The 24,001-nt window shown below is 40.4% G+C and overlaps 3 protein-coding genes across 11 annotated transcripts in view; 1 reads left to right on the top strand and 2 right to left on the bottom strand.

Annotated features, from left to right (window-relative positions):
* The window catches only part of apba2b (amyloid beta (A4) precursor protein-binding, family A, member 2b), a 35,551-nt gene extending 26,947 nt beyond the window's left edge, over positions 1-8,604 (top strand). For 2 of the 4 annotated variants that reach the window (XM_049717905.1, XM_049717906.2), the window contains exons 7-14: positions 1,484-1,519; positions 2,381-2,467; positions 3,416-3,601; positions 4,314-4,493; positions 5,588-5,800; positions 5,885-6,004; positions 6,585-6,725; positions 6,806-8,604. In XM_049717905.1, the coding sequence (XP_049573862.1) occupies positions 1,484-1,519; positions 2,381-2,467; positions 3,416-3,601; positions 4,314-4,493; positions 5,588-5,800; positions 5,885-6,004; positions 6,585-6,725; positions 6,806-6,877 (1,035 nt within the window). In that variant the 3' untranslated portion in view covers positions 6,878-8,604. The remainder of the gene's footprint in view (positions 1-1,483; positions 1,520-2,380; positions 2,468-3,415; positions 3,602-4,313; positions 4,494-5,587; positions 5,801-5,884; positions 6,005-6,584; positions 6,726-6,805) is intronic. The other 2 variants (XM_049717908.1, XM_049717907.1) reach the window with 2 other exon arrangements.
* A 187-nt stretch (positions 8,605-8,791) lies between these two features.
* sord (sorbitol dehydrogenase) lies at positions 8,792-12,731 on the bottom strand. Its single transcript, XM_049717931.2, has 9 exons — positions 12,544-12,731; positions 12,006-12,039; positions 11,521-11,685; positions 11,109-11,268; positions 10,870-10,988; positions 10,308-10,373; positions 10,053-10,231; positions 9,639-9,760; positions 8,792-9,525 (listed from the first exon to the last, which is right to left on the bottom strand). The coding sequence occupies exons 1-9, from the start codon at positions 12,595-12,597 to the stop codon at positions 9,360-9,362; spliced, it is 1,065 nt and encodes a 354-aa protein (XP_049573888.1). The 5' UTR covers positions 12,598-12,731; the 3' UTR covers positions 8,792-9,359.
* Positions 12,732-13,127: 396 nt separating this feature from the next.
* terb2 (telomere repeat binding bouquet formation protein 2) lies at positions 13,128-16,826 on the bottom strand. 6 transcript variants are annotated; one of them, XR_007480670.2, is made up of 8 exons: positions 16,480-16,826; positions 15,893-15,974; positions 15,684-15,823; positions 14,542-14,597; positions 14,401-14,456; positions 14,246-14,332; positions 14,093-14,159; positions 13,723-13,772 (listed from the first exon to the last, which is right to left on the bottom strand). XR_007480670.2 is itself a non-coding variant. In XM_049717941.2 (7 exons), the coding sequence occupies exons 1-6, from the start codon at positions 16,541-16,543 to the stop codon at positions 14,126-14,128; spliced, it is 432 nt and encodes a 143-aa protein (XP_049573898.1). In that variant the 5' UTR covers positions 16,544-16,826; the 3' UTR covers positions 13,128-13,772; positions 14,093-14,125. The 6 variants fall into 6 exon arrangements, 5 of the variants coding, with proteins under 5 accessions (XP_049573898.1, XP_049573896.1, XP_049573894.1 ...); XM_049717941.2 differs by lacking the exon at positions 14,246-14,332 and having other exon boundaries at positions 13,128-13,772; XM_049717937.2 differs by lacking the exon at positions 13,723-13,772 and having other exon boundaries at positions 14,035-14,159.
* Positions 16,827-24,001: the final 7,175 nt, after the last annotated feature.

Genomic DNA, 24,001 nt, shown 5'->3' with positions numbered 1-24,001 from the left:
AATATGGATTCGTGAATGAGGACTAATTTATTAAAGTAAGCTTTACGTGTTTATTCTGTGTGTTGTGTGATATTAACATTTGAGCAACGTTGAGTTATTGATATATTGTTATTGTTTTCACTATTTCGAGTGTTACTATATTGTGATTGCATTAACGTTTGAGCGACATTGAGTTATTTATTCTATGCGCCTTATAATCCGTTGCGCCTTATATATGGACAAAGTTTTAAAATGGGCCATTCATTGAAGGTGCGCTTTATAATCCAGTGCGCCTTATAGTGCGGAAAATACGGTATTGTCAAAGGGAATGGTGATGCAACACAGTGGTAGATATGCCCCTGTTCCAACTTCTCTAAAGCAAATTCAAAATGAATTTAAAATGAATCACTTTTGAAAGTCTTTGTAGTGTATTCAGTTGAACACGGATTGAAGAGGATTCGCAAATCATTCTAATTTCCGTTTTAACCCAATTTCATTGGGACTGCCGTTTGTATTTTCAACAAGCATACTTTTCATTATGCTGATCCACATAAATCACTCAACTTTATGTACATGTGCCACACTAAGCTTAAATAAATAAATTAAGAGTAAATTGTAGCAAAGCCTTTGAGGGTTATTTATGCAGCTCTTTTCTTCTTGATACTGAGCGTTTGATCGAATATTTATGCGGCTTTATCCTCACTTACTCATTCGTGCTGTCTGTGTCCTCCCTGCTTAGCTTTCCCAAAGCACAGGAGCTGTGGAAAGAGCAATTTGTGGATGAGAAAACTTCACCTCCACCACGCACACACAAAAAAAAAAAAAGAACAAGAAAGGCTTTTTAGATGCTCCAGTTCAATTGTAAAGATGGTGACCCAACCTTGCAGTTAATTTTTTGAACAAGCTTTATAGCATCTCATTGAACTTCTCCTTCGTGACTTTATGTGTTCCTCTCTCTGTTTTATTGTTTTATTAATTCATATTGGAATGTGGTAGTGGCAACCATTAATTTAACAATACAACCTTTAACAGAGACTCTAGTATTATTTTTATTTATAACTGTATTCAGACATACAATTTATTTTTGTTTGTATGCGTTATTAAATACTAATTACGGTATGTCATGGTTATTACTGATATATCTGATAATAAAAGGACTGTGCTTACGCGATTTCCAGGCATGCAGGCAGTCAGACAGACAGACAGACAGACAGACAGACAGACAGACACACACACACACACAAACACACACACACACACACACACACACACACGCACACACACACACACACACACACACACACACACACACACACACACACACGCATGCATTCACATGCACTCACATAACTTGAGAAAGGCAATAGCACAGCTGTTTTTTGGTTTGGGGCTCTGTTGTCTTGCCCTTTATTTACCTCCTTTATTTCCTTTCCTCCTGTTTTTGTGCTCCCTTATCCGCTGATCTTGTGTCATCCAAACTCCTGCCTGGCCACCCGCCTGCCAGAGGGTACAGAAGGCTGCCAAAATCAAGAAAAAAGCGGTGTGTAATAAATGCAGCAAAAAGAAAGCATCTCACCTATTCTTTTCTTCTCTTCTATTTTGTTTGGGGGGCATCAGTCTCCAATCAGTATGTTTTCTATGGTAATTTATTTCTTATGTAATCAAATGTTTTTCCTTCTTTTGCTCGTTTGAAACTGCACAGTATGCATGCTTTTAAATAACCAATCATGTTTCTTTGGCTGATGTTTGAATTCCAAAGAGGTGTAAATAAATGTACGTATCATCTAATATTATATCTTACATTTACATATTGGTGTGATTTTAAAATTTGATTTATAGAAGTTTTATTTGAGCCAGTAGAAAACCACACATCAGCGACTAGAAAAACAACAACAGTTAAATGGCAAATAATTTCCAAATATAACCTATTTATGGAGAAAACCATTTAGAAATAATCATTTAAAAAAATTAACTCCACTTGGAGCAATGTGACCTTATCAGATGCTTCAGGTGTTTTAGAATTTCATCCATCATGCATATTTGTTAGTCTTGAGAACGAAGGTTAAGAGGATGTTGGAGGCCATCGTAACTGACACTGTGCAAGGTCTGACGTGGACACATAGCAGACATGGGCGAGTTGCGGAGCTCAACTACCATTTCATTTACAGGCTTTTAAATGTCTCTTTAACGTGAATTGTTTTTTGTTCTGTGAAAGCTCTGCATAAATAAAATAATACTGTATTGGTCAAATTGAATTTTGTGTAGTCTACTTGATATTTTCTTGCTAGGACAGATTGCTTCCTTCTTTATTTATTGTATTTATTTATTCATTTGTTTATTTACAGTTGTGATTGACTGACGCACAGCTAAGTGAGCTGTTTACATATTTTATTTTTTCCAGAGCCAAGATGGAGACGCTCAAACCCTCACTGAAGTTGATCTATTCATCTCCACTCAAAGGATCAAAGTCCTCAATGCAGACTCACAAGTGAGTATGTTTCGCCAAGTGCTTTTTTCCACTTCGAGAAGGAACACTGTGTACTCACAAACAAGTGGAGGTTGCATTGTAGCTTCTCTTGAAATCCCACTGCAGATTTTATGACGTGACAGAGGATTAGAGCAGATTTCATAATACCCAAAATGCTTGACAAACATCTGTGCATGGAGGATGACTCAACACGTACTATGCCAGCTATTTGCTTGCAGCCCTAGTTTAGCACATGAACATTTATTCCTTTATGCACTCAAATTTTTTTCCTTATGTTGACTCATTTACCTTGAGCAATTTTTTTATCTTTTTTAAGTGTTAAAAAGGGCATTTCAGTATGACTTGTTAAAAGTACAAAATGAAGGTGGATGATTCATTAGTCCCCTGTCAACCATCATCCCCGTGTATCAGGGTTCGCGTGTGTGTGTGTGTATAAGCTTAGTGTGCTGCAATGTTGTGTCTACCCAGTTATCCCAATGTGTATTATCCTAGCATCATAAAATAAAACAGTTTTAAATGTGTCTCAAAGCGGCTTAAATGGGCTTTCTGACACTTAACCATAATGAGAACAATTCCAAGATGGAATGTAAAAACAATTCTAATTAGGCTATCTATTCAACCACTACACACTACTACTAATCAAGTGATGAGCTAAACTGCAAATGCCAAATTGAATGATACAAGTAGTAAGTGGGGGTTTAAAAATATTGACTTATCTCCATCATGGTAGCCTTTATGAAAGCATTATTATTTATCAAAGCATTATGTACTAAATTGAGAGGGTGGGATGAGTAGCATATGTAGCTTTTTTGATCAACACAGACTCCGATCAATGTTTACTGCATATTATAGAAATTATTTTCTCAACAAATTAGTGTGCATTAAGTTTAAATACAGTCGCACCATGGTGTGAAATCTTTAATTATTGTTGTGTTAATGTGTCTGTAGGAAACAATGATGGACAACGCATTGCGCACCATTTCCTACATCGCTGATATTGGAAACATTGTGGTACTAATGGCGAGACGTCGAATGTCGCGTACAGCTTCTCAAGATTGCATCGAAACCACACCCGGGGCACCTGAGACAAAAAAGCAGTACAAAATGATATGCCACGTCTTTGAGTCTGAGGATGTAAGTGTCTTTAATGATGATGTTATTTTTTCCTTGTTTGTTAAGTCTGAAGAGTAGCATTTGTAATTGCCATGGTGATGCCACATACTCACTGACATACATTACAGATCTGTATGAGGGTCAATAATATGTTTTACCAATTTCGAAATATGCAAAATATTTATTATCTATATCTATTATATCTATTACAATGGTTCAAATACACACATGAAATATTTATTGTTCATAAACAAATATCAAATTTGTATTTTCTGTATTTATTCTCATGGAGGAATTGGCTCTGGCTAGCTAAAATGACTATGGCCTTAGAAAATGAGAACAAGACTCCTCCCATGAGTTATTTTCAGCAATGATCTCATATTTTATTTATATATTATTATTTATTTATTTTATCACCTTGCTAAATTAGCTCATAGTTTTTGAAAAGCGTATAAAACTGATACAAAATGTTTTTTTTAATACAATTCACTTAGCAAAACATTAATATTCCAATTAAAGAAATGAGAAATTTTGCTTTGCATTTTTATGTAATAATTGCTATAATCAGTTACACCAAATTAGATGGAGATATGCATTGAAAAATGCAACGAAATTAAAACCAAACTTCTTTCTGCCTGGGATGTCACCACAATGACTAACATCTTTAAACGTGAAATTTGAATGGCTGACTGGTGACCTTATTTACGATATTTGATTGTGTTTTTGTACATAGGCTCAGCTCATCGCCCAGTCCATTGGCCAGGCTTTCAGTGTTGCTTATCAGGAGTTCTTGAGAGCCAATGGAATCAACCCAGAGGACCTTAGTCAAAAGGAGTACAGTGACATCATCAACACACAGGAGATGTACAATGATGATCTCATTCACTTTTCCAACTCTGAAAACTGCAAAGAGGTGAGTAAGGTTAATTTCTAAAAACAAAAACAAAAATACTACTGTAATCCTCATCCTGACTATCATTTAAGTGTTTGTGAAACAGACACAATCAGAGACTCACCGTAATGTTGCACATGTTGTTTCATTAAATGCATATAATCCAGTAAAATCAGCTCAAAGCGTGTCAATTTGTGCCTTTTTTCATGATTGATTTGCTCCATGGCCCTTGATGTTGTCATAAATATTACTAGAGGCTTTTGGCGGATTACAAGCTGTGATACATTTTCTGCTCTATATGAGCAGAGAGACTTTGCAAACACTTGTATATCGGTGTATGTGACTTTTGGTTTGAAGCCACTAGCATTATGGGCAAGTAATCAAGCCTCCTGGACAATTTGCGTGATTTAAATGCAACTTCTGATGTAAGACCGTTGGGACCATTAAATTTGAATGACCACATAATTTGGGTTATGGCAATCTTCATACTGAACAGTATATGCTGCTGAGCCGGAGAGCTCCATGCACTTTCTCTTTGTACTTGAAAAAGAAGATGCGTTTTTTTCAAAATACAGTACCGTATTTTCCGCACTATAAGGCGCACCTAAAAACCTCCAATTTTCTCAAAAGCCGACAGTGCGCCTTATATATGGACCAATATGGATTCGTGGATGAGGACTAATTTATTAAAGTAAGCTTTACGTGTTTATTTTGTGTGTTGTGTGATATTAACGTTTATTGTTTTCACTATTTCGAGTGTTACTATAACGTTGAGTTATTTATTCTATGCGCTTTATAATCCGGTGCGCTTTATATATGGACAAAGTTTCAAAATGGGCCATTCATTGAAGGTGCGCCTTATAATCCGGTGCGCTTTATAGTGCGGAAAATACGGTACTTGGTTTAAAGTGGTGGTTCCACATAGAATATATTGTAAAGCCATTTTTTGAACAGCCAGGTGGCACTGCTATCAGCAGAAAGCTAAGATGTGCAGGCATGCCCCTTGAATTCAACAAAATTGGTTATCAGCCAACACATATTGGTCGATCTGTAATGAGTATACGGACTGATGTCTGAGCAGGACTTTGACCTCTCCTCTGCTCCCACAAGCACAGCTGCAGCTGGAGAAGAGCAAAGGTGAGATCCTCGGTGTGGTGATTGTGGAGTCCGGCTGGGGCTCCATCCTGCCTACTGTCATTTTAGCCAACATGATGAACGGCGGTCCTGCGGCACGCTCGGGCAAGCTCAGCATCGGAGACCAGATCATGTCCATCAACAACACCAGCCTGGTTGGGCTGCCACTCGCCACCTGTCAGGGGATCATCAAGGTACAAGGATAAGACACTCAAATGGAACCGAGAGTCTGTTTTTCCAAACATTTCATTCTATGTCTTTGTTTGTGTGTGCTAAAGGGCTTAAAGAATCAGGTTCAGGTGAAAATGAACATAGTCAGCTGCCCTCCTGTTACCACTGTCCTCATCAAGAGACCTGACCTCAAGTACCAGCTGGGATTCAGTGTGCAGAATGGAATTGTAGGTGGCAGCGACAGCTCAAGTTTGTTTTAGCTTTCTTTTACCCGTCTCAACTTTGTCAGCCAATATTATGCCTGCATTTAAATGTCTTTTCAAGAAATCCCATAATCTTTGGAAAGATCAATTCAATGTAAACTAAGCCTTTCCTAGCCTGTAAACAAATTCCCAGATGGCCAAATCTTTTCTTTACAATATGTTGTATTTTCCCCCACTAGTCTAAAAACGGCATTCTCATTAATATTGCGCTTGTGGAATATGTTAAGGAGCAATATTCACCCTATTTTATCCATCCTTCCATTTTCCCACTTGCTGAAAATGACATCGTAGTTGCTAGATCTCAGGTTACAACCAATCACGACTCACCAGTTTTCTGAAGCTGAGCCATGATGCGCATAGTAACGGTGATTAAGATGGATAAAAACAAGTGGATTGTGGATTTAATTCATATTCCACAAATGAAACATGAATCAGAAAACTGTTTTTTGACTTGTTGGGCTGAGCAGAACATATTACAAAGAACATTTTTGGGTAGATAGTGTATAATATGAGGATCTTTTTTCTTGTATTGCTCTGTCTTTAGATTTGCAGTCTAATGCGGGGAGGCATCGCAGAGCGAGGAGGGGTCCGGGTGGGCCACAGGATCATTGAGATCAATGGGCAGAGTGTTGTGGCCACAGCACATGAGAAGATTGTCCAGGCACTCTCAAACTCTGTTGGAGAGGTGACAGTGCACACACACATACACACACACACACACAACACATTACACACCTGATTTTTTCTTTGTTGGTTGACTTTTAGATTCACATGAAGACTATGCCTGCAGCCATGTTCCGACTCCTCACAGGCCAGGAGACGCCAATGTACTTATAAAGTGATGAACAGACTGCTTGTCTATAAAATCATGGACAAAATCAAATATTTATTATTTTTCCCATCCTGTCTTCATTGTATGACACTTGCAACAGCCATTTAGTTTTTTCGATTCCCATCTGAAGAGATTGTGTGAATGTTTTTTTTTTTTTTCTCCATTTATTGGCCTTGTCTGTAATCTTGTTTCCCTTCAATGAGATGAACTTATTGGTACTGAGTGAAGGCCTCACATTTGTTTTATATTCTTACACAGGATGCAATATGTTCAACTGTTCCTAATGATTATGTAAATGTTTTTCATTGATTTTTTATAAACAGTCTATGCAAAAGGCACTCATAAAAAAAAAAAAAGTAATCTACTGTTAGAGTCGTTACCAGAGCTCTGAGCAACTGTAATGTCATTTTCAACGGACAGCAGTGGCAAAATGGCCCCCTCCTGAGATGGATAAAAAAAAACGGTAGATTATGTCACCTAAATTAGCTTTTCACGAATGGAATATTAATCATAATACTTTCGTTACACTAGTGAAGCTTTTTTGTTTACTACCCTTTTAAGCAAAAGATCTGAGGGCACAATGAAGTAGGAAAAGATTTACGTGGTTGAAAGTCACATCCAAACAGCAGATATCATCGGAGCGGCTCTTCTGACATCTGGAAAGAAATTCGAGCAGAAGCGTTCCAAAAACTCACGTTAGTTTGGAGGAGCCCAAAAAATAGAAGAATTGCCAAGCTGCTATCAAATAAGCGGTCTTGTGATAAAATGTACCTTGACTTGTTAAGATGTTTTAGATTGAAAAAGCTTTTGATTTCAGCAAACACTAATACTCCAACAGTTGATGAGTTGAAAATTAAGCTGCGTTCCATTTGCATAGACCATTGATAAAAATCAGAAAAACATGTATAAATTTTGTATAGATTTCATTTTCAGCTTGTTATTTATTGCCCAGATTAATGCTCTGTCAAAAGTGTGACAGCAAATGTGTGAGGAGTTTTAATGTAAATAGTTTTGTGTGACACAAGACAAGTATGGCAAGAACACCAGATGATTGTCAGGTCAGTTAAAGCAGAGATGTTTGTGTTGGAAATAACCCATTTAAATATGTTATGTTAATATAATATACATGTGAATGAAACTACCCAGGGTGAAATTCCATATAGTGTATTTGGTTGAACTGTATGGCAATACAGTTCACACTAAAAGCACATGTAGAAACACATACTACATTTAAATAACAATAACAAAACCAGCAAGATCCATCAATTATGCTTTTGATATTAGTTATTCGTATGGAAAAAATGGTTTCTTCTGTCTGCATCCTGTCAAGTATGTTGATCTTTGGTGTTCCTGACTGAAACTCATGTAAACAATGAGTGGATTGTGAATGTAATGTGTTGTGTGAGCTGCCCCATTGCCATACCAAGTATTAGAATGTCTGTACATAAAAAGAAACGTGTCTAGAATTGTGCTTATCATCTAAAGAGAAAACAGTAAAACGCCACGGTTTAATCACTGCAAACATCATCCCCCACTTGAACGTTGGCCTTGGATCTTGGGAGTGAAAGACCAAACTGAATGACACTGTGACAGTAAAAGCCTTACAACAGAGTAACGCTTTTAACATTGCACTGGATTCCATTCAACCACATGAACATTATTGCTGTGCATGCCTCGTAATGTATGTAGTATCATGTCATTGTGGCAGGATAATAAAATCAGCTCAACTTGGCTGCTTGCGTGGGACTGGGTCATATATTGTGAGTGGAGTTTGTTCACACGTTCTCTGACTTTCTCCCATATTGAATCTAAATTGAGTGGGATTTTTTGGCACATCTGCCTCGATATGAAATGGTTCTGGGTTAAAATCTCAGCTTTTGGTTTTCTTTTTCATCATACGGTATAATAAACTCAGGGACTGTATTTCATGAATTTAATTTAATGACTGCAATCATGTTCTCAAACACATTGTTTAAGCAGTGCTCCACCACCTTTTCCATTGTCAATCGCTCTATTATGTACCATAATGGTAAAATCATGATGTCTGTTTTTTTTGTTTTTTTTAGGATGAACATCACCCACAAGTTTCAAAATTGATGCTCTAGTTCCCCCCTGTGGCTGTATTTAAGAAACGCATGTGAAGTCGTACCATACGAGCAAATAACTACATTTACAGTACATACCGTAGTTTTAAAAGTGTAAACAGTTTAAAATCAGGAGTAAAATCAGTTTGCATCATTTCTAATATTGGTCTTATCATAATGTTACGCTTTAATTTTCATATTTTGATGTGTTTGATAAACAGTCACTACGTTTACATGTTGTCATGATAAACTCAGTCAAAATCCTGGTTTCTGAAATATTCGGAATAACCCGTTTTTTATTTTCCTATGCCCAAATATCTAAGTTAGAAAAGAAGTAACCCAGCGGTCTTACTTGGGTTTTCATTGACTGCATATAAACGTAGTCAGTCAGTTTCACTGCAGTTTAGGGATTCTGGTCATTCTGGTCACACTTTAACATGACCTTTATCCCAAGACCCTGACGTGTGATCTCAAATGCCTGAATCGCCTGCTCCAGGGGGAAGCGGTGAGTCACCAGAGGCTTCACATTCACTTTTCCTGATGCCAACATGGCGATAGCCATGGGCCAACTGCAAAACAGTTCACACAAACATTCTTTTATTTTATCATGTGATTCTTAATGGGAAAAAAGTACAAGAGAATTAACATCCAACATCGGTTTAGAGAAGAGTATTTTACATACGTGTTACAGTAGCGGAAGACGCCTCTGATGTCAACTTCTCTGACGGCTGCGTTGAGTAGAGGAATGGTGACCGTTTCTGATCCGAGACCCACCAACACCACCACGCCTCCGGAGCGGGTCGCCTGGAAGAGCACAGCAGCAGTGTCTTACTTGATCAAATGTTGTGTTACAATTATCTTTAAAAACACTACAGAAGAAATTGAATGTGTGGAGTGCCTGCCCATCCATCAAGAGCGAAATCTTGTCTCATGTATTTCCACACCGCTGTTACATAACAGTGGAACATGATAGCCGCTCTCACAGCAAGTTCCTACGCCCACGTTCGGGCAGCTGGACCATTAATGTCATTGTGGTCCTCTCTAAAAATTACAGCACAGATTCTTCCTCTGATATGGCGCGGGCATGGGTACGTACATAGATGGCGGTTTGGATGCAGCTCTCAACGCCACTGCATTCAATCGTGATGTGAGGCTGAGCTCCCAGTAGGTCCTCCACTTTTTTGGCCAACTGCTGAGGTCCGTCCTCTCGCTTCACTGTCAGCTGGAAGTCTGCACCCAAGTTCTTGGCCATGGCCAAACGCTCAGGGAACAGGTCTGAATGTAACAATAGTGATTAGAGAAAAACAGGTAATGTTTTCGAAAGGATAGGTTTTGAAGGAAGTCACGTTACCTGTGATGACAACTTGCGAAGCTCCCATTGCCTTGGCCACAAGCAGACAGAGCAACCCAATTGGCCCTGTGAGACAAAAATGAATACAAAAGTAGCGGCAATTTTCAATAAACTCCACCATAATGAATAATTAATATTTTTCACTTGAACTGAGTGCTTCTCGATTATTTCTGAGCCCCCAAGGAACAAGAAAAAAATGGCACCCTTCAAACTCTCCACTGTGACTACAAATAGTCATTCTAGAAAAATGCACCTTCGATAAATATTGTTTCTTAATATGAAATTATTCAAAAGAAATATACTGTAGATTACGACAAAGAATGGCTTGATTAACCTTGTTTTCAAGTCTGCCAAAGAAAAAGATTTGAAGTGCATCGTTGGCGTTTCAGTTGTCTGATAGATTGTTTACATGTGTTAAATATTAGTCTGCTGCAATAAATGTTAATGTTTAGCAGTTTTTTTCTTGTTGAGACTCATCGACTGACAAAACACATTCCTTACTTGCACCGGCATGATTCAGTCACACAATCACAGTATTAGTTTCTCTCTTAATATAAAATACCTGCACCACATATTAGCACAGTGCTGCCGAGGGCCACACCGGCCCTGCGACAGGCGTGGATTCCCACCGACAAAGGTTCGATCAGTGCACCCTCCTCAAATGTCACATTATCGGGCAACCTGGAGAGAGAAACACATTTCTAAGGGAAGAGGATGTGTGCAAAAATTGAGTAAGATTGTTGCAGTCAGACGACAGGACATTGTTAGGTAATTTTGGGTGTAAGCCTAATAATGTGTTACTTGAAGCAGAAGTTGGCATTGTGTGCGTAGTATCTGCACAAGTTGCCATCATCAGGCGGCGTGGCACAGAAGAAGATAGATGGAGATAAATTGTAGCGCCCATTTTTGAAATACTCATCCATCTCTCGGGGAACCCCTGGCTCAATGGCGACTCGGTCTCCTAATAGTTAAAACAAAATAAACACGGAGCATTATGATGATGCATGCTACTCAGGGTTCCAACATAATAGGTTTTGCTAGAAATTATGTTTAAAATACAAGTAAATAATGCCACTTTACAGCATATTAGATTATTTTGTCCACACCTGCCTTAGAACAAATTTGGTGCCTCGATCTGTCACTGACCTCACACTAACATATCTTTTACACATTTTGGACATTTTTGCTCTTTCCCATCTGTGAGCGCACTCACCAATTTGAAGGTGTTTGACCGCCGAGCCAACTTTGACCACCCGTCCAGCCGCTTCATGCCCCAACACCAATGGCTTTGTCAACACAAAGTCCCCGATGCGGCCGTGCTGCCAGTAGTGGACGTCAGAACCGCAGATGCCAACCGAGTGCATCTGGAGCAAAACCTCTGTCGGCAAAAATACGGCACAGCTACTTTGTATGGAGGGGGACATGCTGAACAGAGAACAGTGATTTATTTTGAATCTTCATTTACTCAAGGTTTTGCATATTTTTACGTGGTTTTAACATCTAATTATTCAACCTGGTGTATCTTTTTTAAACCAATTTTGAAAGATTCAAGGAATTTACTCAGGTACCTCTGTGTAGATACATTGTTTAACTTTTTGCTTGATACCAAACTATGGAAATGCTTAATTAGTTGGTGTGCTGTCTGATTGGTTAACTATGTACAACATTTTAAAAGAGACTTGCAGTGGGCTTTCATACCATTGGGACCTGGCTCCGGCACAGGGCGCTTTTCCTGAGGAACACACAAACAAACTGGTATTATGATTTATTTGCAAAAGGATTTTTCATTTTTGCTCCAGTTGTTGGAATACCAGAAACTTAAGTGTTCCCTAACAGGATACCACCCATCTGTACCTTGCTACTTTGATCCCAATGAAAACATCACAGTCCATTTCCTTTCTGTTAATGTTTAAAAAAGTTAATTGCAAAGGTTTGTTGGTACAACTAATGAAAATACGCATAGGTTTCCACGTATTTCGGCGGAATCAATCGCTTGCAGTACGTTTTAAATTATAGCAAATGCGCTGAATTCTACGCTGACGATTACTTCCACTCTTTAAAAAAAAAAAAGAAGCGATTATAAGACTGCAAATTCGAACCATGTAAGTGTGTATTCTTCATGTCTTTAAATGAAAACAAACGGAGGATACCGATTTTCTCCGAGTGTAAGTAAATTGGCACAACATCTGTCAATTGAGCCAATTGAAAACAATGACTTTCTATTGCGAGACTGTACCAGTCTGAGGTATCCCTGGGAGCGCAGCACCACAGACAGGTTTTGCTGTTCCATAACAGAACCGGGGGTGTCACGCGTGTGGAGGGGAAAGAAGCAATCCGAAGCTCAACAGAGTCAAATGCAAAGTTTACAATCATACAGCGTGTCAAAGTATATCACCGCCTTCTTTCCGGGGGTTGGTACAACAACAAATACGCGATTAGTTAAACATGAGCGGCGCAGTCCACTGTGAAGGTGTGGACGTATAAATTCTTACAATGATGTCTGCCTTCACACTCACTTAAACAGTTTCCCTCAACTTACTATTGCTAGTCATTTTAAAATGTTAAAACAAATTACCACAATCGCGCACTTGTCACTAGGATTTCCTCGATGATAGACTGTACGTGCAGTCTTTACCCCTTTAAAATGTAGTCGTCGACTAATGCGCAGTCGCAGTTTAACACGGTCGGTCTTGCCAGAGATGTTCTAGAAAGGAGATCGGCGTATAGAAAGCTGAATTTTTTTCAAATCACTGAACACACATTATAACATCTAAAATAATTATTTGAATTAATTCTAGAATACATGGTAGCTCTAACATGTATCCTGTAACCGAATATTTATTAAATGTTCTCATCAGGTTAAACACACATTTCCACGTGACATTGCTTGAAATGTGATAGCGGAGGTCGCAGTAGCCCACTAAGTTCCAAGACTTGTGAAAAGGGCTATGTTTTGAACTTGATGCAAAGTTTTCCTGCTGCAGATTGCACATCATATTTGCTTGGAGGCTGTTCTCAACAATCCTCAGAGTAGGCTTTCGTGTCCTTTGGAGGACCTTCCTTTCTGCAGCTGGTGCTGAGGATGTTCTCCACCACACATTTGCAGAAGACTGTCCAGTCTGGCACGACCCAGCTTCCAGAAGAAGTAGAGATGTGATGCAGACAGGAAGTGTTTCTGCTCCAGTTAAAGTTCCCAAAAAGGTGTACCTCAAGATACTTGTTGCTGAAATCTACTTCCATTGCTACTTCTTCAATGTGCAAGGAGGTCTAGGGGTGTCTGTTCTCTTTGAAGTTCACCACCATCTCCTTGGTCTTCTTCACATTTGTGTAAAGATTGACGTGTATGCACCAGTCCATCAGATGTGTGTATCAGCACACAGCCTTAGGGGATCCTGACAGTCTGTGGTTTGTTAGTCAGGAATCCCTAGGTTCATCTTTTGCACCACACTCTGCGGGATGATTGCACTGAAATCCCGAAAGTACAGTTAGAAGCAGAAATTTGTGCTTTCCAGGTTTGCACGTTCAAATATTTGAGCAATTTTACTTTGATTATTGATTTACTTTGAGTGACACTGGGCACAGTGTTTCCCTTTGGTATGCCTCTCAATTCTTCCTCACATTTAGTAAAAACACATATCAAGGTAGAATCCATAAACCTACATCAAGGAGATAACAAATAAAAACAAAATAAAAATATATAATTTACAACATCAATAACATGTGACGCTTTAAATTAACCCAACAGTATTTAATTCCAGTGAATTACATACACATGGTTATGATACCTCCATGCACTGAGAGCTCAGATGGTAACAGTCTCACCAGCTCAATGGGCTACATGCTAACTTCTCCCTAGGTGAATAAAGTGACACGATATATCAGTCCAATACTGATTTTCCATCAATCCAAATAAGGATTTGTAATTGTTTCACATGTACCAGTGTCACTAATTTATTGGATCATCTTTCTGGTCGCAGCATGTGCATAATTCATTCTCTGATGTGCTTGCACTAAATGCGTCACTCCTGCTAGAATAGGAAGATTACTGCATTGTATTCGTATTATATTTTTTTGTAGTCAATTCTTAACAAACCCGTCACTGATGAACTCTGCTTCCTCGTCATTATCGGCGGCCTGGTCAGCAGAACTCTCCGGGAAACACAAAGAGGCAGAAAGGAGTCAAATGAAGGTAATTTTCAACAACTTAGCTATCATCATGTGTCAATAATCATACCTGTGGAGATGGTTGGTCATGGTCCCAAATAAGTCTTCCAACCACATTTCTCATGGCTTAAGACACAAAGAACACACCATCAATATTATGTATTAATTATATATGTAACTTCTTGGTTTCTTTACACACCAATTACTCTCACAAGACATATTATGGCGGAGTTGGATAACAAGTAGAAATTCAGTCAATTCAATATGAGTGCAGATTAAAAGTGGGTCAGACTTTCAATTTAGTGACCAAAAGTAAAAGTCAAGTTCCAGTTGAGAATCACTGCCACACAAGATTAGGTTGGCCAGCACTCAGTTATTACTGAATGTTCATAATTGAATAATCAGTGGACTATCCATTTATATCAATAATGCCTTTCTAAAATAATGGTCATCAATCATTTTTAGAAAACATACAAAAAAAATGAAACAAACCTAAAACGGAATATTTCATATTTATTAATCATTTCATATAGTGGGAGAAATGCATCTGTCAACAAAGGAGGGGGTGATAACAGGCGGCCAGCATCTTAAGGGGATAATTTAGGCAAAAACAAATTCCCCAAAACATCTCCCCCCAAAACACAACTTAAGTCCCCAAAACGTCTCCCCCCAAAACACAACTTAAGTACTTGTTTGATTAATTAATTTATTATTGTTTTTAATGTTTTTTGAATTAATATGAATTATGTGTTGTCTGTCATTTTGTTGGACCCCTGGAAGATGAGATGGTCCATCTCAAGGGGCTATCCTAAATAAAATAAATTTGAAAATAACGTGTAATTATTGTTACTAAGGAAGGGGCGACGTGACTCAGTGGTAGAGTATTTGTCACTCAACTCTAAAGTTGATCCTCAACCCTGGTGACCAGGTCCAAGTGTCCTTGAACCCCAGTGTGGACCTGGAAGCACCTTGCAGGTTGCCATTGGTGTGTGAATGGGTGAATGTGAGACCTTGTAAAGTGCTTAGGGCACCGCGTGGAGTAGATAAAAGCACAATATAGGTGCATTTGATTTACCAAGCAGGTGAATATTGTGGCTGTGACCGTGGTTGCTGTTTGCAGTAGTTTTGATGAGGTTTTGTTGCTTATCATTTCTTCATTATTGACCTCAAAAGGAATAAATAAACACCTAATTAGGTCAAAACCATCCTCACCATTCTGCACTGGGACCGGAGGCAGCACATAGTGACCGATGCTCACTGACTTGGTACTCTGTCGCTTTCCACATGAACTCAAGAAAATGCTGTGAAAAACTGTCACCTTGTCCCAGATGTACTCCATGCTTTGGAAAATCCTGAAAACAACAACTGCACTTTTAGTATACAACCGACTGGTGGAATGTTGAAACAATCATGACACTAACCTGAGTGTGTCGGGGTGTTCAGCATCATCACTAAAAATATAATCTGCTGTTTTCCAACCTGTAACTATCCCATCCTCCGCGACTACAAGGGAGCAAAATAGCACCTCACATCTATCAACACAACTTAAGACAGGGGTGCCAAACTCATTTTTTTTACAGGCTGCATTGGAGTCATAGCTTCTTTTGCAGGGCCATTATGACTGTTCAAATCAGATGAGTAAAAAAACTGGTCACATATTTTTAAAAAAGATATTAAAAGTGAAGACGATTTGCAATTCTAGTAAAATAACACAAATTTGATTCACAATTTGTCTTCGCGGGCCACATAAAATGATGTGGCGGGCCGTGTCTGGCCCCCGGGCCTCGAGTTTGATATCTTTGATTTAAGAGTAATTTGTTAAATGTTTTATCTTTTATTCATGTTTAATCATGGACAAACGTAATTTAACCTTCGTTAAAATGTTTAAAAAGTACTGGTAGAGCTTTTTTATTTTATAGTCGGGTGTTTTAAGTATAATCACCAACATCTTAAGCTAGTTAGCTAAAAATCGAACTAACAGTTATGCCACTCATTAAATTGTACTTACGCCAAAAATCCCGAAGTGACAGTGAAACACTGCTCGAAAACCAGGCCTTCTTGTTCGCAAACATAACTAAATCGACAAATGTCGTTAAATTAGTTGTCTGTAAAGCCAAGTTAACTTGACGCCACAAATGTTTCTGTTCTGCCTCACCTCAGCCCTCACCCCAGTACTTTCTTCTTCTTTTTTTTTTTTTTATCAAGTTCAGTATTTCTCTGACTTTAGTATTTTGTAAATTTTAATGATTTTATAGCAAGACACAACTACCCAATGCACAAACACACTACGCCGTAGTTTTTCAGAGGTCTGAATTTCAATGTCTGCCCTACTAAATTGTACCACTAGATGGGAGCATTTTATAGGGCACATATTAAGCCCATTTAAATCGCCGTTTTTGTTCACGGCCCAGGACGATTCTTTCAAGTACTGAGGTAAAATCAGGCAACGACTGAGCATCACTTATGGGACTAGTGTTCTTCATCAAGCCTCATTTGCCCTGATATCAAACCAGTGAAATGTTCAGCTAATATTTGATGACGGTGCATATTCTGCTGGAGGTTACAGCTGCCATGAGCGATAACATTTAAGTACATTTAACGCAAGCTTTTATGTTTTCAAATCACAGTTACTCACAACAACATCAGGGTGGCTGTGTGGCACAGACAACGTCGCTCCGTTCAGAACATCAACGATGGGGTCGTATGCAGGTTAGGTGCTTGTTGCAATCACACCAAAGCACACTCTCCCAATATCCATTCCAGTAATATCATTTAGTCTTGTGTTTTATAACAGTGATAGCCTATTAAAGTGGTTATTGCAGTGCAGGAGTGTTGGCAGGATGCTTCCAATCCAAGTTATGGTCTTGAGATATTCTCAGTGTCACCATGTCATTGGCTTTTTCCCAGAGTATTAAGGGCGACACTGCAATTGCAATTGCAATTGAGTGCACAGGTTGTGTACACTTGACTGGTCCAAGAGATTCAAAGCAGCGCTGACTCTGTTGCCATGACAACAGTGAAACCACGCCCAGTCCACCCCCCTCTCAACCTCCTCCGTAATGTGTTCAGAGTGGGCTCTTCATGAAAGAAGAACTGGTTATGCTTATTAAACGTAGAAGGCCAAAGTCCCTATTATCAAACATCAGAATAAGAATGCATCTGTTCTAGGCTATAGGTAAATGGAATATTTTGAACAGCAGTGCAGAAAGAATGGATACTACAGAGGATTCTTTGATCGATCTCCATCTCAGCTGTTTTTCATTGTCAGTTGTTTGATTGTTCTCATATGTGGATATTTTTAGATTTTTAGACTGTTGGTATTGAATTTCATCTGACTTAATCACTAAAATAATAATTAACTCCAGCTCTAATTCCATCATTATCATTAATTCACTCTCTCTTCATTCATTTTGTACATCCAGGTCTTCCCTATGACACGATGATGCACTGTATAGTAATTTATATAGGTCAGTCATGGTAAAATCATTGAACCTGTCATCCATTGTTTGCTGTCGAGTTTGTCCACTAAGCTTGCTTCCCACTGCAATGAGGGGAGAATCGGCAATAGTGGTTGAGCTGGCCCAGCCATCCTATGGTCACTGTCCCATAATGACTTAACCTGCATTACTGCTGCGTCTCTCTTGGCAAGTATACCAGGAAATGTTCACTTTGCTAATATTTCTATGTAAACGTAACAAATTCTAATTAGGCCAGAAATAAATCAAGCCAGTCATTGAGATTGATCGGCAAAGCTTTGTGGTTTAACACCTTATATCAAGCCTTTTTCCCTACAGTGGAACCTGACACATGAAAGCAGTGGTCTTGAAATTGCAGGTGTTGAAGGATTAAGGGCCGCCGCAGGATGAGGTTTTATTGTTCACCACATCTTTGATGTATTGTCTCATCACTTCACTCGTGTTTGCAACATGGAACAGGGATTGACAGCCCAGCGTGAACATTGGTAAACCGAAATTACAATGCACCCTTGCTTTCCCACATCTCCACAATGTTGGAAATGCAGTTCAAAAAGTGATTCATGTCCAGATTAACACCAGTGAGATCTGATTTGTGACTCTCGGGAATAAACTGGCATTCTTTTGTCAACTGCGGCTGTCGGCAATCTTAAATACTGAAGGAGCTATGTGGATATGGAATGGAGGTCCCAGAATCAAGATGGCAGACATTGCCAAACATAAATGAGAATAACCAGGCTGAGCTGCAGATTCAGGCAGACAAACTGGTGATGGCCAACCAGCCTGACACAGTGAAGGAAGCACTAGCCAAAATATGAAAGGAGTAGACAATAGTGGCGCCAGGAGTGTTTGTGGCACCGAGGACAGTAACCCCCAAGATGGTTGGATGGCTCCAGCAGATACCTGGAGAAACAACAGTCCTCTCCACCCAGAAGAGCGCACTACTGGCAACGACCCTCTAGATCCCAGGTCTCCTTTAGAGAGCCCGAGCGAGAACGAGAAACCGTCCTGAAACGATATATATTGTGAAAAGGTTAAAAATTGTAAACGACTGCTGTTATGCTCCATTCACCTGCCCTCATCACCTTTTAAATAGGAGTTCCCAATTATATTTAAATCATTTTGGATTGGTTCTTAAAGGATTGCCTCCATCTTATGTCATGCTTTTTGTCAATGTTTCCCAGGTGCTAATCAATAAAATTCAACAACAAGATTCAACAAAATGACCAGAACAAGTGTGAACATTATTTGCCCTCTCAGTGACTCGCATCCACTATGAGTCATCTTTTGGAGGTAAAAGCATGGCGCCACTGAATGATGACCACTCCTTGGGGTTCACACTTGGCTGAACACCGGCTATTTAAAATAATGGCCTTATCTTTATCTCTGTTTTTAATATTCTTTTGCCGTCTTGTATCCAACTATCTTCTCAGATAGCAGTGCAGCATACACAGACAATGTAGCCATGAGGCATGTTTTTATCCTCAGCACAATTATTCATGGTGATTAAAAATGTCTGCCTGTTTGTTATTTCTCTAACGTCTAATTCATTTCTATATTTGAGTTGAGCACGTACTAAAAAGACGCGGAGCAATATCTCCGTGCACAACGTAAAATCAGGAGGAAAGCTCATTTCTATCATTTCTCTCCCATCACAGGAAGTAACTCAATTGACCTTGATTTGTGAATCGTGAGAGCCAAAAGAGGCATAAATAATTTGGGTTGTTGAACATGGCAACACACATCGGACAAGTTAAAAGTCACGTCACTGCTTCACGCAAGCTTCGTGAAAATGCTCAAGCGTCTTTCCTCATTGACTTAAATGAGGGGTATAAACAGGATTATGCCACTTCTCTTTTTTTTTTTAGCACAGCGGGTGTTTTTTTAATGTGTGTTTATTTGGGGACTGGTTCATGCTTTTCACGAATTGGCAACCATTCGCCCACGGGGGAGACTTTATGAAAAAGAGAAAAACATTGCAGTCATTATCAGTACTTTACATTGATTTTAAATTGAGTATTATAAAGTTTATCTGTCCTGAAAATGGGAAAATAAGGCAATGAGAGAGTACTACTTACACATTGTATTAATATACTCTACCGTTCAAAAGTTTGGGGTCACTTGGAAATGTCCTTAGTCTTAAAATAAAATCACTGTTTTTCAATGAGGGTAACATTAAATTAATCAGGAACACACTCATTAATGTGGTAAATGACTATTGTAGCTTTTAATGGAATATCTGTATAGGTGTATAAAGGCTGTAGGAATTTACATTTAAGGAATTTACATGTATGCTCACCACGTAATTGCCATTTAGAAGACACAAGTTAACAGTACTGCTTGTAATAGTTTGCTTTTCATTTTCCATTCAATGAGAAGGTCTGGAGAGGCTAGCGTGACCTCAGGTGGAGCTGTGGCGGGAAACCCCCACAACAGAGGAGAAGTCAATCTCACGGGGAAGACAAGACAACTTCTTTGTTGGTAGTCCAGCTAAAGGACAAACCATGCACCAATTATCCTTATCTGTGAAACCTCAGCCTTATGAAGGGAGGACACGACCACTCCTTTATTATCGCCGCAGCAGGATCGGGCTGACCAACCTCAAACACAATTATCAATGTGGCGGCCAACAACAAAAACACATACACACACAAACTGCAAAGCCCACCCTTTTGATGAAATGTCTTGTATAGAGGGGACAGGGAAATGCGTTCTTTGTCACGCTGCATCGCTACCTTCGCGGTTAGGGATGGATGTGACCCGGAGCTCCGATTAGAGAATTGGCTTGCTGTTTTTAAACAATTTTGGTAGGAATAAATACCAGAATAAATAATAGAGGAGTGCCTGTGTTGATACCTGCATCCACCCAACGAGCACCTCGGCACTCCACAAAGGGATAAGACTTTATTAGTCAATTGGTCATTTAAAAAGAGTGGATATTTTCCGCCTTCAGTAGGTGACCCCGATGTTGGGGGAGGGGGCAGGAATGGTATTAACACCTCGTTTGTGATCGCAAAGGTCAGTTGGGACACCACATCCTGAGTCGCTGGCAACACATTGATTGTTCTCTCCACTTTCCACGCCAGCGGCCGCTATGAAAAGGTAAGCAGAAGCCCTTGAAGTTCTGCATATTGACTATGCTAAATTAAGGGGTGGATTGTTGTAGATCAATTGGTGTTAAGGAGGTTCTGGGTTTGCCTCGCCATAGACTGGCGTTCGCCCGGACACGGGGGAACTTTGTGACGTTTCGGTACACGTAGGGGAGTTTTGGGGCCCTCTAAAACCAATTGGATTCCTCGCTCGATCTGATTCAGCCCTCGGTGAAATTGTTTGACTATGGATACTGTTGAGGAGAAGTTCACAGAAATGTTGTCTCAAGTCTTGGGTAATCTGAAGGAGAAAATAAGAAAGGGGAGAAGGAAAAGTTGCGGAAGGAATGAGTTAAATTGCAAAAGAAAAACAGTAAGTTGCAAAGAAAGGAGGTGACATGGAGTCAGATAAGTGATGAGTTGTGTCATGAAGAGAAATAATTATGGGAACAGATACAGAAGGAGAAGAGAGCAATGAAAGAGGTAAATTGGTGGGAGAAAAGAGTAGCAAAGAAACGGCTTGAAAAAGTAGAAGAAGCGAGACGTCGTGTGCATTTTTTTGGCAATGGAAGCCACAGTATTAGCGAAAATCCAGGAGGGGCGAAACCCTGTCACCAGCGTGAGTATGCCTGTAAACGCTGGAACACGGATGAGTAAAAAAGCATCGTTGTATCCAACTCTGCCAGTTGACAACAAATTCATCGACTTTACTCTCCCTTCGGTGCCGCCACCGTACCCACCCCCCATGTTGGACACACCATGTGTGATGGCACCTATGATAGAAGTCGCGAGACAGTTGCGCACTGAGATTCAGGAAGCTCCAGATATGAACCAGACGGAACGCAGATTCACCCGTCGCTACACAGAGGTAGGTGGTGCGGTGACGGGCCCCACTCCAACACATCAAATTCCAGGGTTCAAGATTCAAGAGTTTTTATTTGCCATGTTTGAGCGTGCCAAACAAGGAATTTGACTTCGGTACATTGCAGCATCTTTAGGTGACTAACAACACTCAGGACATGTGAAAAATGACAAATATTCTCAAACATCCCCTGATCTTAAACTCCCAACAATACAATGCAAAAATTAATGATAGGGATCTTTTAGGGGAGGGGTTGTCAACACCCTCAGATTTTGGTGACAGGCCAACCCGTCCACCGACTGGTCAAAAGGCAGCATCCACATGGCCATCGCTTTTTAATCTGGATGATACCGCTGGTGTTACCAATGAGGCTCATACTATTACTGATGGTGACACTGATGATAGGACTGACATAACGGAAGCGCGACGTGTTCGTATGTTCATTGAAAAGGCAGGAGTGGCAGATTAAAAAAAGGGCGTTGATGTTCACAATAAGTATGAATTGAGATCCAAAACCAAGAAACTTTCCATACAAATGCCTCTGCGTGACCTGGGCGGGGGTTGGCATTACGAGCCTATGGGGGTCCGTGACACGCAGGCGCTGGTGGGCAGATTACCTAACTTAAACAGAGGGGCCCAGGGGTGGATTTCGGGTTTTATAGCCTTAATGGCGGGGCAAAGAGTGGCTGTGAGCGACTTCCATGCTGCACTGCACGGGTGTTGTTCCTTTCACGATGCCCAAAAAATCAAGGAAGCCGCACAGCTGACTGCTGTGGGAGATGAGGAGCCGTTTGGGCCGCTTGCTAGCGCAGCATTCAGTGCACTGAGAGAGCTATTTCCTTGGGGGGAGACAGGCACTCCTGTGTTATCTGAATACACCAAAAAGATTGACCCAACAGATTTTTACACGGAATGTGTAGAAAGATGGACTTCCACCACAGGTCGTCACCCTTCCAATACACCTGATGCGACTCAAATATTTAGAGCATCACGCCCTACCAGAGGAGGTGCGCAATGAATTGGAAAAAGACCCTGATTTGTTAGTCAATGACGACTCCAGATTTAGACGACATGTCGTTCATGCGTTGAAGCTGTATGTGAAACACCTCAGAGAAAAGAAGGCTAACAACTCTGAATTGGAACAACAGTTGTTAAAGCTCAATTTGAACAGAGCACAAGAAGAGGCTAAACGGGCTGAACAAAAGAAAAAAGGCAAGGATAACATGATGGTGCTGACTGGACAGTCTCGTGGAGCTGGCCGTGGCGGGGGCCGTGGGCGTGGCTGGGGAGGAGTTGGACAAACCCCTGGGTGGAATGGGAAGGGGAAGGAGTGGATGCTTCAGATGCGAAGCCACTGACCATTTGGTGGTGACCTGTCCATGCCCACCCTTGGGCATGATGCATCCTGGACATGTCCTGAACGTACAGGGGCCACAAGGGGCTCTTCCGAGCCAAGCCCAGAGGCAGCAGGATCCAGCTCAACCCAGCCTGTCAACCAGAAACAGCCTACCACCCTGGCAGTACAAGAGCTGGATGGGGAGCGTACAACAATGCCCAGCCCAACCAGCCGTCTACCCCCTGGGGAAGGGGCATGGACAATAGGAGTGCGCAGGAGAGGCCGAGGAGGGGGGACTGGCAGAACCCCTTCTTGAAGTGACGGTAGATCGGACCCAGGTGCGGATGCAAGTGGACACTGGGGCAACGCATTCTTCAATCAACTTCAATCAATCGTCTTTGTCACTGACTACAAACAGAGTGACCCTCATGGGCTTCTCTGGGTCTCCCACAATACTGTTATGGACGATATCGCTTCAAGTCCAGCTGCTGGGACTTTTGTCACGTTCCGCGTACACCAATAAACTTGTTAGGAAGAGACCTGGTCACCAAAACCAGAATCATCCTACTGTGCACGACATAAGGGGTGGAAATCGCTCTTCCTGGGGCTCAACCCAAACTGTGTTGGGTGGAGGGGGGTGACCATGGCGTGTGGTTGATGGCGCCTGTGCCTACAGACCTGTACGTTGATATTTACTGGGCAAAACTGGCACCTGAAACAACTAAAACAAGTGGAATTCTCTCCTTCCTAATCAGAAAACACTGGGTCCA

The sequence above is a fragment of the Syngnathus scovelli genome, chromosome 4, assembly GCF_024217435.2.
Source record: "Syngnathus scovelli strain Florida chromosome 4, RoL_Ssco_1.2, whole genome shotgun sequence".
NCBI lineage: Eukaryota > Metazoa > Chordata > Actinopteri > Syngnathiformes > Syngnathidae > Syngnathus > Syngnathus scovelli.
Note: the sequence above shows the minus strand (reverse complement) of the source record. Positions and strands in the feature narration are given on the sequence as shown.